This window comes from Panthera uncia, chromosome D2 (assembly GCF_023721935.1).
Source record: "Panthera uncia isolate 11264 chromosome D2, Puncia_PCG_1.0, whole genome shotgun sequence".
NCBI lineage: Eukaryota > Metazoa > Chordata > Mammalia > Carnivora > Felidae > Panthera > Panthera uncia.
The window spans coordinates 15135752-15152103 of record NC_064818.1 but is presented as its reverse complement, the minus strand read 5'-3'; the positions used below and the strand labels follow the sequence as shown (position 1 = coordinate 15152103).

The 16352-nt window shown below is 40.2% G+C and overlaps 1 protein-coding gene across 1 annotated transcript; it reads left to right on the top strand.

Moving 5' to 3' along the window:
• The first annotated feature begins 369 nt into the window (after positions 1-369).
• Positions 370-3593, top strand: MAP10 (microtubule associated protein 10). Its single transcript, XM_049645001.1, has one exon. It carries the CDS (start codon positions 397-399, stop codon positions 3103-3105), a length of 2709 nt encoding a protein of 902 aa, XP_049500958.1. The 5' UTR covers positions 370-396; the 3' UTR covers positions 3106-3593.
• Positions 3594-16352: the final 12759 nt, after the last annotated feature.

Genomic DNA, 16352 nt, shown 5'->3' with positions numbered 1-16352 from the left:
GGCTTTCATTAGCCCTGGGGTCTGGAAAGGGAGTCCTGATTTACTTTCCATTTTCCTCATATAGACTTGACCCCGCTTCAAAATTGCATGAGATCTGCAGGGATAAAAACGTGACCAAAACAACAACAAAAAATAAGTCTGGTGTTTTGCTGTTGTTGTTGTTGTTGTTGTTGTTGTTGTTGTTGCCATCATGTGATCATGCCTCAGGATTATAAGCAATTGTGTAAACACAAGCCTGGAAAGGAAAATACATTGAGCGGCGAAAATTCCCACAGCACCTGTAGCCTTAGGCCAGCCGGGGCGCCCCCTTAAGTCTCGCGAGAGAGCAGAGACAGGCGCTGTGGTCTCCCGGTCTCTCGCGAGACCCAAGCTTCAGCGTCTCCAGGGGCAACAGCAATGGCGGTCCCGTCGTCCGAGCGGCTTTTCTCACTGGAGCTGCTCGTAGATTGGGTGCGTCTTGAAGCCGGACTGCTGCCGCCGCCGCCGCGGCCCGTGGTCGAGGTGGAGGAGGAGCAAGAGGAAGACGAGGAGGAGGCGTCGCCACCACGGCCGTCGCGCGACCTGTGCCCCGCAGTGGCCTTCCGCCTGCTGGACTTCCCCACCCTGCTGGTTTACCCTCCTGACGGCCCCGGCGCCCCAGCCCCGGAACCCCGGCCTGGCCTGGTCAGCTTCGGTCGCGGCAAGTCCTGTCTCTTCCGCCTGCACCCCGTTACCCTGCACCGCCTGCTCCTTCGGACACCGCTTTACACCTTGCTGCTGCAGCTGCCCCCTGGGCGCCCGACTCCTGCCCCGCGACTCCTGGGTGCCTGTAGCATTTCGCTGGCCGCCGCCGCCCACAAGGTCCTGGGGCAGGCCGCCTCCGGCTGCTCCCAGGGTCATCGAGGAAGTTTCCCTCTGCGTAACCAAGTCGGGGAGTGGATTGGGGACATTGCCCTGGGCTACCGCTTCACTGACTTGGGAAGCAGCTTGTTGGGCCATCTTGAGCGGCCAGTCGCTACCGCAGGAGGTGGGGTGGAGCTTGTAGAGGTCAGTTCCCAGACCCCACAGGAACCACAGCAGCCAGACTCAGAGCCAAGACCACGAGATGCTGATAAGTCCCTTGTGAGTTTAAAAATCCCGAAGGCACAGAAGGATTTGAAGGAAATAGCTTTCCATAGTAAGACCAACTGTAGTAACACGGTTTCTGTGGAGCATGGCAAAACCAGCTCTGTTTGTTCAAATTCTAGTGGGGTGAGAAGCGTTAGCCCCCCATGTCAGGGAGTCACAGAGTTGGACATTGAAGCCAACATATTTTGCCCTCCTCCTCTGTATTACACTCATTTGACCCAAGAAAAGATGCCTCCTGTACAGGGTACAATCACCATTAAACCTCAAATAAATGCCCCTGAGGAATTGGATGGTATTTCTCTGGGGAGAAATCACGTAACTGTCCCAGCACATACTGATTCTCTGAAACATGCTGATTCTGGGACACATGAGAGTCCTCCGAAGCCCATAAATCCTCCGCATGTTCAGGAGAAAGGAGCAAGTGATCAAACTGCGTATCACGGGCAAACTGAACAAAGTAGAATTAACACAATAAGGCAGCTGCCTTTGTTAAACGCTTTGTTGGTTGAGTTGTCCTTGTTATATAACCAACCTGTGGCAAGCCCCCCTCAAATACATCCTCACTTAGCCTGGTTATATAGAACTGAGGGTAAGAAGTCACCAGAGTCTTCTGCCAAATGCACATGTAAATCTGAATCTAAGAAGGGTAAGCTTTCTGTGGGGGAAAATGACAAGTCAGTGAATCTTCAGTATAAAAAGAACCAAGGTGAAAATCTCAAAAAAGAGAAATATTTTGAAAAGAACAGTGGAAACCCCCCCAAAAGAGTTCCGAGGGGGAGGCTGCTTTATGGTTTAACAAATACACTTAAACTACGTTTAAAGCAAACAAACCCTGATATGTTGTTAGTGCATGAAAAAAGAGAACAGTATAGAAAAATGCAAGCACAGATGTTGGGTGCAAAACTCAGATTTCCATCATCCAAAGTTAAAGTATTCAGCTTTGCGGAACAACCTCAGAAGCCACATCAACTGCCTAAAGATAGGTGTTCGAAATCAGATGCATCTTTTGCTGAGAACAGTGATACCTCAAAGCAAATCAGTGGTGGTTTTGATGATCCTCTCACAGGTAAAGAAACTAAGCTGAAATGTGCAACTGAAAAAACAGAGTGTGGTGAACATAGAACAAATAATGGTTTATTGGAAGAAATTATACGTCCTTCAGATTCCATTGTCCCAGAAAGGTTTCCTCATGCAAGTATTTTGGAAGGAGAAATGGAAAGGAAAATCCAAAGTCCGTGTCTTTCCCAACAGGTTGCAGTTGCTGACAGAATTGTAGTAGATAAAGAGATAGACGATAAGCGTGTCAAAGTCAGCGATGATGACATTCTTACTGATGATATGAGTGAAAAACCAAGTGGGAGTAGTTGCTCTGAAAGCATCTCAGAACTAAAGTATTCAGATGACTTCACCAGTCCTTGCTTTTCCGAAGATTTCTATACCACCGAGGATACTAGCAGAATTTTACAAGCTTGTGGTAGCCATTTAGCAGCAGAAAATCCAAAACATAATCAATACACAGGTAAGTCTAGTGAAACAAGACTGTCCATAAGAAAAAACAGCAGCGAAAAGAGTTCTATTCTTAGCCCACCTTTTTCAGCTGGCTCACCAGTACGCTCACATAAAGGATCTCATATTCCAAGGATTCCAGATAAAAGTTTGGAGGAAGATTCTAGTATCTCTACCAGTGATTTGTCTGTATCACATTGGACTGAGGAAAAAGGAAACCAGGTAGATCGAAACAGTGTGCATAATTCTAAAGTTGCTAAACTTAAAACAAAAATCGGTTGCAAGTCTTCAGAAAAAAGCCAGTCACCTCGGACATCTCAAGTGAGTTCTTATCTGCCATCTAATTTATCAGAACTAGAACTTAATGTCCTGGATAGCAGCACACCAGATCACTTTGAAGAAGATGATGACGTTGGTTCACTAAATATTTCCAAGCAATGCAAAGATATTTGCGAATTAGTGATAAATAAACTTCCAGGATATACAATGTGAAAATATGTGCTTTTAAAAGACATTTCATTTTTTAGAACCGATGTGTACTGTTAGTGAAACAATTTTTAATAATTCTGTACATTATTTTAGTACATAATTTGTGTGAATAATTCTTTTTAAGAATTATAAATGTTATTTTGATGTCTAGATGGTTTCTATTTAACCATATTAATCATGAAATCACCTTACAATCTAGGTAAGATTTAAGTTGTTTAATCTTGTAAGAATAAAAGTATCTTTCTAAACTATCTCTCAAAGTATTCATCTGAAGGTATCAGTCATCCTAAGGCCAACTTCAGGTACACCATTAAAAAAAAGACTAGTTAAAAAGGATATAATTTTAATAGGAATAAGTTTTAATGAGAGTAAGTCATTTAACAAATATAGAAGAACTTACTGTGTGAGATGAAGAAAAGTACAAAAATATTTAAGATATACCCCTGCAGGTAGAGTGTACTGTTTTATGTAGATATGAATTCTTTAGGGAAATCTTGGATGCATACACATCCCATATCCCCAGTAGGTGAAGTCCTTTTTATATACTGTCATAGTGCTTGCTTATTTATTTATTTATTTATTTATACATTTATTTATTTTTGATAGAGACAGAGCACAAGTGGGGGAGGGGCAGAGAGAGAAGGAGACACAGAATCCGAAGCAGGCTCCAGGCTCTAGCTGTCAGCACAGAGCCCGACGCGGGGCTCAAAATCACAGACCGCGAGATCATGACCTGAGCCGAAGTTGGATGCTTAACCGACTGAGCCACCCAGGTGCCCCTCTTTTATTTATTTTTTTTAACACATTTTGTGTGATTAGTTGATTGATGTTTGTCTTCTGTTAGGCTTAAGTTTAGTGATGGAAGAGGTCATATATGTCTTGCCCACTGGTATAGTATGTATGGTCTTAGTATCCAGCACAGTCTGGCTTGTGGTTGGGGTGTGATAAAAGCATGTGTTGAACAAATTAATGAAAGCCATGCATTTCAAAGAATATATTGGGAGAGGATCAAATTAAGCAGTCAAAACGAGCAGAAATCCTAAGAATAAGCTGCAGAAAATCCTTATTGGAAACACGGTTATTGACTATGTTTTTGTTTGCTGTGTATAAGCAACCTGCAGGTGTTTTCTGAAGTATTTGGAGAAGGGAGCTCAGAAAGGTGTCTTCCAGTTTCTTATTTGGAAATTCAGTTTATCGTTGTCATTTCGGTTGTTCCAAAGTTATTTTTAAAGTATAAAAGGTTGTTTTTATGAAGTCTAGTGATTGTTTCTTCTGTTGGTTTTATACTTAGACCTTATTCTGTGTTCAAGTATTTATTTATATATTTTTCTATCTGTGTTATATTTTAACTTCCACATTTTTTAACATATCTGATATTTTTGGGTGTATGAAGCAAAGTCCTAATTTTGCTTCCTTTATAAGTAATTAAATAATTATGTAAGCATTATCTTTTGAATGATCATAATAGATAGAATTTTAAAAGACAGAGATTGAGGATGTTATATTTTGAGAAGCAATATGAATAAAAGAAATATGGGAATGAGTATAATGTATTCATGGGACTGTGAGAATATCTTGATTAGAAGGGTAGATTCATGGGGCACCTGGGTGGCTCAGTCAGGTGAACGTCCAACTCTGGGTGGTGGCCCAGGTCATGATTTTTTACAGTTGGTGAGATTGAGCCATGCATCAGGCTCTGTGCTGACTGCATGAGCCTGCTTGGATTCTCTCTCCCTCCCTTTTCTGCCCCTCCCCCATGCGTGTGTGTGTCCGCGTTCGTGCATGCACATTCTCTCTCAAAATAGATGAACTTTAAAAAAAAAAAAAGGTAGATTCATGCTACAGAGTGGTAGAAAGGAACTTTGTTGAGTAAGAAAAGTCCCAGATTCTAGGGAGCTTCAGATGCCATGGGTATAATACAGTCCTAAGCAATAGAAACAATAGGGTATTTTAATTTATAAATGAGCATCAATAAGTAGTCCTGACATTTTGAATATCATAAATTATGGAAATAATTCCTTGGAGGTACAGAATTTTTAACAGTAAAAGTTTTCAAATATGAAATGGCTTATAGCTATGATCTTAATTTTTCAGGTAATATAAAGCATCCAGTATATCAAAATAATGCAGGGTACTGTAGCTAGATATCAATTTGATGTGTAAATTGTTAGCATTTTTTCATGACAATGGAAGAGACAAAAATATAAGCAACAATGCCAGAATCATTAGAGAAATGATTCCTTAAAAACTGACTGGTTTATTTGATTACTAGTAAGTCATTGCCTATGATGAGAATAGATGAGGGAAATGATTAGTTCAACATGTGTCTGAAGTACAACAAAGGCTAAAGAATTAATGTACTTTAAATTACAAAACTGAGTAGCTGGATAAGATTCTCTTTGAGTTACTCCATATTTATTTCTCAACTTGTGGTGTTAGTTTTTATAACTTCTAGTAAAAAAAAAAATACTTGTTTTCATGCATTTAGTGCTTCCTGTTTGCAACTTATTTTCAGGTTCTATTTCATGTTTTAGTTCTACAACCTATAAACTTATATTTTTAAGGGTATCATAATAGATACTACGCCTGAAGCATTCTTTATCCCTAGATTACTTAAATCATTGAAACATGAAATAGTATTTCAGGCTCATAAATAAGGGAGACGTGTCATTTAATTGTTTGTAAAACTAAGCTACTGCAATCCAGCTTTTCTGAATAAACTGCTGGGAGCATACCCAAAAGGGAGAGGATCTAAGAAGCAGTGAGCCATTGAAATGTTACGACCTATCTCGGTGTAGTATTAATGCGGTGTAGTATTAATACATTAATACTCGTGGCTTAGCAGGCAGCTGTCAGGGACAAGTCCTTTGAACTGTTACCATAAGCAGATTCAAAGAGCCTTGTGCAGATGCATACAATATGTTGGTTTTTCCTCCAGTCACATGCATACTGTTGATATCTTCAGATACAAAGAACGATGACACTGAACTTTCTGTCATGGACTTCTGGCTTTCTGTTGAGAGCCACCCCATCACAACCCAATTATTTTTTATTTTTCTGTCTGTAAAAGCAGGACATTTGCTATGGAATTGTATTTGGGAACCAGACTTTTATTCGCTGTGAACATATTGTTAAAGATCATAAGTTAAACAAATGTTTAATTACCACACTGTTGTTGGCAAGGCAAAGAAATTTCATAACAAAGAAAGCAACATAGAAATAAGATAAGCGGTACTTAACATCTGTCTAGATATAAAGTGTCCTTGGGCCTAGAGCTATAGCCATCCTTTGGGCTACTTATGTTTTAATTGGATTAAGATATCTGGAGTTGTACGGGATAATGATTTATGATCCAATGGATCCTTCTTATTTTTAACCTAAAACAATGCAAAGAAAATGTACTTGGTCAAGGATCAAGGCATTTTTTCTGTTTCTCTCCAGAGATTAACCTGTCATGCCAGGAAATAACATTTCCAGATGAGCATCATTAGGTTGGAATGCCAAGCCATAGTAATATAATTATTTCCTTATTTTTCAAATACTTCTTCTGTGTTACAATAATAATACATATAAATTCTAGAAAATTTAGAAAATTCAGGTAAGGGTCTTTGCTGCAAAATTGTATATTCAGGGAAAGTTACGGGCCTTTTCTTCCAAAATCCCAGTGAAATCACAGATGTAAAAATAAGAATGATCTCATAGTACTATGCCCAGAAGAAAAAGGTAGTGGACAAGACAGTTTGAGGATTTTCGGGAAGATACAGAGCAGGTGGGCTTAGGCTGATGAAAATGGATTGGAAACCTACTGTTCAGCATAGTCCAATGAGGGAGCTGCTGGAGAAATGAGAAGGCAGTGTGTTTTCTAAAGAGCCTCAAATATACTGAAAGCTCAGTCAGTGGGGCTTAGGAATAGAAACAGGTTATGGGGCAACTTGGGGGCAGAAACAGAACTCTGAGTATAATGTGAGAAGCTGGAGCTGAGCTAAAGGTTATCTACTAGAAAAGCTGCAAAGAGAAAAACTAGTATTTTTGCTTTTGACGCCAAAATATTTTTAAAATGTCTTTCAGTTTTACTGGGGAGATCACAAACCCTGGTGGCAAATTAAAGTGATATAATCCTGGCCTTTGGAGACAGATGAATGGTAATTTGCATTCTCGGTCATATTAATGTTTGGAGATTATTTCTTCGTTATAGGGTTGGTTTGAAGATTGAATCAGATCTGTCTAGCGTATTCGACAGTGAATGTTCATGAGTGTTGGAGGGGAGTAAATTTAGAATTATAGAGAATGTACCATGGTATCTGTATTTCTGCCTTAGGAGGCTATAGATTTTTATTTTTATTTTTTATAATGTTTATTTTGAGAAAGAGAGCGAGCGAGCAAGTGGGGAGGGGCAGAGAGAGGGAGACAGAATCCCACTTAGGCTCCACGCTGTCAGTGCAGAGCCCCAAGACAGAGCTCGAACTCACAAACCACGAGATCATGACCTGAGCTGAAACCACGAGTCAGAGGCTTAACCAGCTGAGCCACCCAGGCGCCCCTAGATTTTTAATTAAAATCTCAGGAAATCAACACTTCCCTCCAAAAGGTTTAAACGCATTTTCCATGGCATAGCAAGACAAAGAAGCCCATGGAGACAAAGCAGCACGAAGACTTCTCAGAATATTAAGCAGCGGGGCCTTGTGCAGAGGACTGGGGGGTGGGTGGTAGGAGAAGGGGATGCGAAACTTCCCATTCATTAAGAAAGGGAACTCCGCGCCAGGGCATAAGAAGGAAAAAGTTTTTGAAAATAGTAAGAAAACAAACCTAGGTGGCCCTGACTACAGGAGTTTGCTTTAAACAAAATCTTAAAAAAATTCTTTTTTACATTTTTCTGTCTGGATATCTCCAGTCTTTCCACAGTAGGTGCACAAAAATATTTGCCCTTTTAAATGCCCTGGCAATGGGGATGGAGTGAGTGGGGAAGGAGCTGTCAATTGTTTGTCAAAAAGGAGCCAGAAGCTTTGAGAACGAGTTGGGAAGAGATGAGACTTAGCTTTAGGACCACATATTGTAGCTGAACAGGAGAACCCTTGGCAACAGGAATCCAAAGGTTTAGGTTTTAATAAAGAATATTTGTTTTGTTCAGAAATAGGCCAGGACAGGAGATTAGACAAGCTTCTGAGTAATAGTAGGACAAGTTAACACCTGAGGTTGTATATTGGAAAGAAAGAACGTGGAATGGCACAGGCCTCTGAGTCAGTAGATGAGTTAGTTACTGTAGGATCAGAAACCTATACTTGTAAGCTTGACCACATAGAATATTATACGTTTTGTTCTTTTATTTTTTGTTTTCTTCTTAGTTCTAACATAGTTCTTTTTGAAGGAGCTTTTAGTTGAGCTGTAAGAACACTAGGAAATGGATTGGGTTGTGGCTCACAATTGAGCTGAAATCCTAATGGACAAGCAGTATACCCCCAGGGTCTACATATTGAAAGACAGAAGACATAGGGGCCCTTAGACAGCTCCTCCTTTCTACCCACAGATTTCTCCTTTAGCTATCTATTCTCTCCCAGAAACCTTGGAGAGTTTTTCTTTTTGTTTTATTAAGGGCAACTGTTCAATTTCAGACCTTACACCCAGCAACTGCCTGGAGGAGTAGTGTGTTTCATAACTTGTGATTTTGGTGTCAATCCTGCAGAGTGAATTGGGACTGAATTCTGGACTCAGGATGACATAAAAAATAATGGATTGCTTTAGGTATGGAGGAACGTATTGTCAGAAGATTTGGTCTGAAAATGATTGCTTGCGTCTCCACAATTCTTGAGAATATTTCCAAGATCTTTGGGACAGCATTTGTTAACGTGAGGAAAAAGAGGTTTCTAATCTTCTGAAAAGAAGGTCTGAAGTATGAACATTGGCTTCCTGTTAGCAAAGTACTCCGTATCTCGGCATTTTCTGTATTTTCTGTATTTCAGGTATGTAAGAGGGCAGAACTTCTATTTTCAGATGGAATGTCCTTCCGTTCTACTGCTCCTTTTCTGAAATATACGATTTCTTGGTACTCTCTTCCTCTTTCTCTGATCACAGCAGGAGTTCATGCTGTAAATCTCTAAGAACCAGTGTTAGAAGTAGAATTTTACTAAAACGATGGTCTAGCTTTTCACTGGAACTTAGGTTTGGTTTAAAAAAAATTTTTTTTTTTTGTTATGTGGCCTCCATTGTCATTAATTTAAGAGTAATACTTCTTGACGCTGAACAGCACTTTAAGCTGATGAAGCGCTTCCAGGATCTCACGTCATCTTCAGAAGAACCTTATGAGCTAAGCATTAATATAGATGAGGAAGCTCAGGTTGTTTTCCATATTCATAGCCTTTCTCATTTCCATAGAAAAACTGGAAAGCTCTTGGTATAAATATTAGGCAATTGATGTTTTCATTACTTATGTCATTTCCAGAGTCGGAGTGGATAGCAATAGTCTATAAATAGGTAAAATTTTAATTTTGAACTTTATAAAACTGTGCTGTAGTTCAGCCCTATTATTTTATCTTTTAACTCAGTTGTTCTTACTAAACCAGATGTATGCTTTCCTGCATCAACAAGGAGGTAGGTACCCATCCGTATGCTGAGAATATGATTACACTCCCAAGGAACCCAGGTGTGGTATTAAAAAAGCAGCTGAAATTGTTAGACGATCATTGTCAGAAAAGAAAACTTCACAGGAATTTGGAACTGGAAGAGATTTTACAAATCACTTAATTTAGCTCCTTCATATTACAAATAAAGAACATGACCCCCCAAAATGGAGTTTTCTGGTCTCTCACCCATTACTACAAGATTATTTCCGTTAGAAAATGACACTTCATGTGTCAAAATGTGTGTCTGGCAGACATTCTATAACATTTATATTGAAAATACTAACCAAAAAATTAACTCATTCGGAGATGTGGGGATTCATCTTCTGTGCCACAGGAAAGGCATGTATGTTTAGGACTAGAGGCAGACAGACCTGTTAGAGTCCTGGCTCTTCGGCTCACCTTCTATTACTTTAGGCAGGTGCCTCCAGGACTCCATTTTCACGTTGATAAAGTGGAGAAATCAATAGTATTTATCTCATAAGATTATAAGGATTAAATGAGGAAATATTTCAGGTAAGTGATTAGCATATTCCTTGATACTTATGAAGATATATTGGCAATCATTATTTCTCAAAATCTGACAATATGCGGGCTTTTTCCAGACTGGTCAGCTTATTGGTAACACCAAGCTTTATATGTCTCCTCAAACCAAAATTGCCTCATCCATGCTCTGAAGCACCCACATTCCACCTGCTTACTTTTCCATGTTCTTGAACATACAGCTTCAGTTTGCAGCTTGATACCAGGAAAAGTGTGTCTCCTTGAAGAACATTTTTTAATCGCCCCAAATTTTGCCTTTTACATTAGCTCCCAGAAAGCCCAGATATGAGTTTAATCTTTTTTTTTAGTAACTACTTGTTACCAGCTACTGATATAGTTATCTCTTATTTATTTATTTATTTATTTTGGCATATTTCTAGTCTCTTTCTCTCTCTTCCTCCTTTCCTTTCCCCCCTTTTCCCCACCCTCTCCTTCTCCCTCTCCATCTCTCCCTTTACGTTTATGTCTGTTTTATACAAAATTTTACAGAAGTACAATATTCATACATGTAAGTGCACAAATGGGAGAGTATGTCTCTGTGAATTTCCCAAAGTAACATTGTCATGTAACAGCATCCAGGTCAAGAAATAAAACATTACCACAACCCTGTCAACCTCACTGGACCCCCCTTCCAGCTCTTATCTCCCCTCACCCAGTCATCACAAAGGGGAATGCTATCCTAAACTCCAACACCTAGATTAGTTCCACAGGGCCATATACCATGTGTCTGGTTTCCTTCGCTCAACCTTCTGTTTGTAATTCACCCACATCATGGCATAGAGTTGTAGTTTACGTCTCATTGTTTTATGGTTTTTCATCGTGCAAAAACATCCCAATTTATTTATACATGCCACTATTGATTTACCTTTGGGTTATATCTAGTATTTTGGTATTAGGAATCATGCTGTTAGCATAGGTGTTTATTTTCAACTACACATACACATTTCTATTGGTAATAACGGAATTGTGGGACATACGGTAGCCCCACGTTGAACTTTAGTAGGTTCTTCCAAACAGTTTAACAGAGCGGTTGTACCCATAGCTTTGTTGTTGTTGTAAACTGTCGCAGTTTACTTTTTGGAAATAGAAAGGATCCAGATACCACTCATCATGGTGAAAGTACAGCAGTAGTGACATCATCCGTTATGACTTTCTTAAGAATGTTCACTAGCTTGTATTAGTACAGGCTAGGTCTAGGTCGGAGGTACATTCAAGCAGAGGATATCTGAGGGTGAGACACAATAATATCAGTAATCCTGACTCATGGGCACCACTGCTTTTACCAGAAACTGGATGACTGGCACATGAGTCTTTCGAACTAACAGAAGATCACGAACCCACTGGCCTCCTGAATGTAACTGCTAACCTGCATGTCAATTCAATGCTATACTTCCCTCTCCTTGATGTACTTGGCCATTGAAACCCCACTCTCTTTTCCATGCCCCATTATCGGGCTCTTAAACGAGAGGTGAGGAACCCAATTAAGTTATAGAAAAGAAGGGTGAACCATGACAGCAGTAATGGCAGCACGAGGTATGGCTCAATGGAAGTAGTCGAGGTCAGAAGAGCTATCCTGTGAAACTGTACAGCCTTAAGCAACTTGTGTAACACAATTACCTTGTACTCAAGGCCCCACACCTCAGAAGGACCCTGCACTTGCTTCAAGGTTCTGTTCCCACTGTCTTTAAACTCTAAATCATTTTATCTTTGAATTTGTGTTTTGTAAACACACAAATTCAAGTCTCATGGGAGACTGGAGCATGTGCTTGAGTAGAACATGTGTGCAACACAGACGTATGTATCATTCTCTGCTGCCCTGTTTCATACAGTGTTCATGATATCCATGAACACAGAATTCTAATGGACTCAGAGTGGTGAGAGTTCAATGAAACTCAAAGCAGCACCAGGTCCGTGTGTTGCATCTATACTGCGTAGGTAGAGGTGCTGATAGTCCCAAGAGGTCAGGTCTTCTGTTCAAACAAGAACTTGCTTCAAACACAGAAAGAAGGTGGTGGTGTTCTAAGAAGTATGAGTGACCGACGGAGCCCATCATATCCTTTCTTACTCATGTTACTTGCCCGTTCTAGCCAACCAATTATATTGAAAATCAGGACATAGAGAAAGACAGAGCACCCCCAAGTTCCTTATCTTTTAGTTATTCCTTATTCATCAGGAAGCCAGCGGCAGAGGGTGTTGGTGGAATATGCATGTATCAAGAAGTGAGCAGAACAGTTGAGTTAGTATGGTTTGGGGCAGCATTTCCATTGTCCATGTACACAGAAACTTATAAAATACCAGTTGTGTAATTCTGATGATTCCACATACAAGTAAATGTTCTAGTAGTACTTAAAACTGGCATTGCATAATATAAAGACGAACGGTGAAATTTATGTTAATCATTTAAATTAATTTTTCTTGGAAAAACATTTAATGGTGTGATAGGCAGAATTCTAAGATGACCCCCAGTGACCTATGCCCTTGTATAATCCCCCCCTGCCGCCTTGTGTGTACATAGGGCCTGTACTTTGCTTTTAACAGAATACGGTGGAGGCAAAAGCGTTTGATAGATGTAAGTAAAGCCCCTAATTAGTTTTAAGTTAATAAAAGGGAGACCATCCTAGGTGAGTCACACCTAATCAGGTGAACCCTTTAAAAGAGAGTTTAGAGGTGAGAAGCTCTGTGTCCTGCTGGCCTGGAAGAAACAAGTGCCATGAATTCTCTACCTGAAGAGACTTGTGTTCTTCTCTTGAAAGAGAACATCAGATGAGATCCCAGCCCCACCCAGCGCTGAGATTAAAGCCTATGAGACCCTGGACAGAGGACTCAGCTAAACATTCCTGGAGTCCTAACCCACAAATACTATGGGATAATATTGTAAATTGTTAAGTTTGTGGTAATTAGTTATGCAGCAATAGAAAATTAATACAAATCACCTGTAAAAAAAAAAAAAAAAAAACATGACAAATTGGAGAGAAACCCTGGAAGAAAGGAAAAAGCTCTATACTTTAGTCACTTTATTCCTGTATTTTGAACAATGAGTCCTGCATTTTTTACTTTTCACTGAGCTCCCCCAAATTCTATAGCTGGCCCTGGCTGTTACTCCAAGCTGGTGGAAAGCGATCCAATTCCTGATAGGCTTTCCGCTGCATTATCCAAGTGCACGTAGTATTTGGCACAACCTTTTTGGACATGATTCGTGTGTACCATACTTGAGAATACCGTGTTGAAGGCTACACATTTCCTCTGTAGAATCTGAACATTATCTTTTAAATTTTAATTTTACAGTCTGAACTAAAATACCTACATTTCACACTAATGACAAATTTGGCTTCTAGAACTTTTCTACGGATTTACTCCTAGCAACTCCTTAGAGGTAGAATCAATGTAATTCTGCATACAGTATTTTCAGTGCCTAACATAAAATTACTGAACAATACATAGCCATTTGTGAGTGGCTTCTATTCTTATCAGTTATAATGATTTCCACAGATTTTTTTAAAAGTCTGAAGTCTCTCCACAATGCTGCTTTAGTACCAACTGCAGCCATTTACAGGACTATTTCCTCAAAATGGTTTGTTTTGATGCTCTAGTCGTTCTGTACAGAGCGAGGATCACAAGGACAGGGTCTTAGTTTCTCATTTACTTTGGGGTCTTCAGGGTCCTTTCCTGTTAGAGAACAGTCCCAATGTTCTCACTAGAACGATAGTGAAGGACACTACCCTATCCTAAAGCATCAGCATTCCTAATAATTTCAAACATCTAAAGAGAAGGAGTCATGAGCTTGAGGCTCTTCTTCTCTGAAGCCTACTTGACCCCAGGACAAATTTACTTGCCTTCTCAGTCTCCATCAAATCACAAGAAGCATCTGATCCTTCAGGTCAGGTTTTTTTGTTTTTTGTTTTTTGTTTGTTTGCTTTTAAGACCAATTGATGTATATTCTACCTACATTTACAAAACTAAGAGGGATCTTTGTGATGTTGTGACAAGAGTCTAAGAACTTCCCTAAAGAGTTCTCTGTGTCCCGTTATGGAAAAATAGTTGGCAGCACTGGATAAATACAACTAACCTTAGCTGCCCGGGGCATCTTCTCCATATGTATGTGTTGAGACTGTCTTTTTTTTTTTTTTTTTTTAATTTTTTTTTCAACGTTTTTTATTTATTTTTGGGACAGAGAGAGACAGAGCATGAACGGGGGAGGGGCAGAGAGAGAGGGAGACACAGAATCGGAAACAGGCTCCAGGCTCTGAGCCATCAGCCCAGAGCCTGACGCGGGGCTCGAACTCAGGGACCGTGAGATTGTGACCTGGCTGAAGTCGGACGCTTAACCGACTGCGCCACCCAGGCGCCCCTGTGTTGAGACTGTCTTATTCAGTCTTGTTTTTCTTCCTTGTCCCTAGCAAAGAGCCTACTATAGTGCCCTTCATACAGCATATGCTGAATGGATGTTGCAGAATTGAATAGAAACAATAATGAAATCTAGCAGCTATTCATAACTTAAAAATTAGGGTGGTCTGTACTTTGCCTGCCTTCTTATCTATGAGCTACTCTGCAATCCGGAGATTTGCGGGGGGGGGGGGGGGGGGGGGGGGGGGGGGGGAGGGCTGGGGGACTGGGAATGATGACTCATCAAACTCACCCAAGACTAAAACTGTTTGGTTGATTCTTTCAACCGATTCTTGAGGCTGATAATCTTGAGGTGCACCTGGGTGAAGAATAGAGACGAGCACAGACCAGGAAGATACCTCTTCCCATTCTCGATGTCAGCCCCTTCTCCGAGTTCACGCTAGAGATCCGTTATGCAAGCCAACTCCCCAGAAGCCTGGGTGCACTTTTGCAGCGGATGTTTTTCTGGCTGACAGCTCTTTCAGCATATGGCACCTCCTAAGAAGCACCAGAAGATTGAAATATTCTGATCTCCGTGCTTCGACTGCATTTCTTGAAATAGCTTGGTTATAAAACTCACAACAAATAAAACTTCCTTTAACACTCTCAGGGTGTTAGGAAGAGCTAGACTGTGGTGTGTATTTAGACCACTTTGTACCTGAATTTAAATTTTTAACATTCCCTTTATAGGCAACCGGTTCCATTGTGTGCATTTTAAAGAACAGGAGTGTAAATGAACGTGTTTGATCTCAAATCTGCAGACCCATCACTTGTTTTTATCATGTAATATTTTAAACATTCAGAAGAATAAATAATACAACGAAGTCCTGGGTATACATCAACCAGATTTAAGCCGGTGCTGCCCTTGTGCTGGGTGTGCGGTCTTTCCCCCTCTGACAGACCCTCCTTTCTTCTCCCTGTCTCATTCCCTTCCTCATGAGAAAAACTTGCAGATACAACAGAAAGCCCCCTTGTGTCCTCTCCCCATTTCTTCGCCCCCTCCTTCCAGCAGGTGACTATTACTCTGGCGTTATTATGTTCCCTTCTGATTCCCACTGGGGGACATGTAGGTTGTTTCTGGATTTTTCTTCTTCCCGACAGTGCTGCAGTTAATATTCTTCTTGTCCTTCTATGCACATGTGCTCAAATTTCCTTAGGATTTTATACCTAGAATTGGAATTGCCAGGTTCAACAGTAATACACATCTTCAACACTGCCAAATCTCTCTCCAGAGTAGTGGAACCAATTTGCTCTGCTACCCGCAGCATAAGAATTCCTGTTTCTTCATATTCTACCACAAAGCTTGGTAAATATGAGACATTTTAATTTTTGCTCCTAAATTTAGCTACTCTGGCTTCACAATAAGTACTGTTACCTGGAAGGGCAAGCCCACTCCCTTCTTCGTCTTTTATATGGTCTCTGCCAGCAGTTCTCAGACGTCTTTGTCCCAGGAACCCATCACACTCTGAGAAATTATTGCATGCTCCAAAGAACTTTGGTTTATGTGGATTCTTTCCATCCATATTTACTGTACTAGAAATGGAAAGTGAGACGTTTTTAAAATGTTTGGTTAGGAATTCATTTAAAAGCAACATTATTAGTAAAGCTACTGCATGTGAACACAGCTAATATTTTTTTAATAAAAAATAAATAATTCTCCCAAACAAAAAGATTATAAGAATGGCACTGTCTTTATGCTTTTGCAATCTC

Coding starts and splice junctions, on each gene's coding strand:
- MAP10 (XM_049645001.1), top strand. CDS start 397: ATGGCGGTCCCGTCGTCCGAGCGGCTTTTCTCACTGGAGCTGCTCGTA.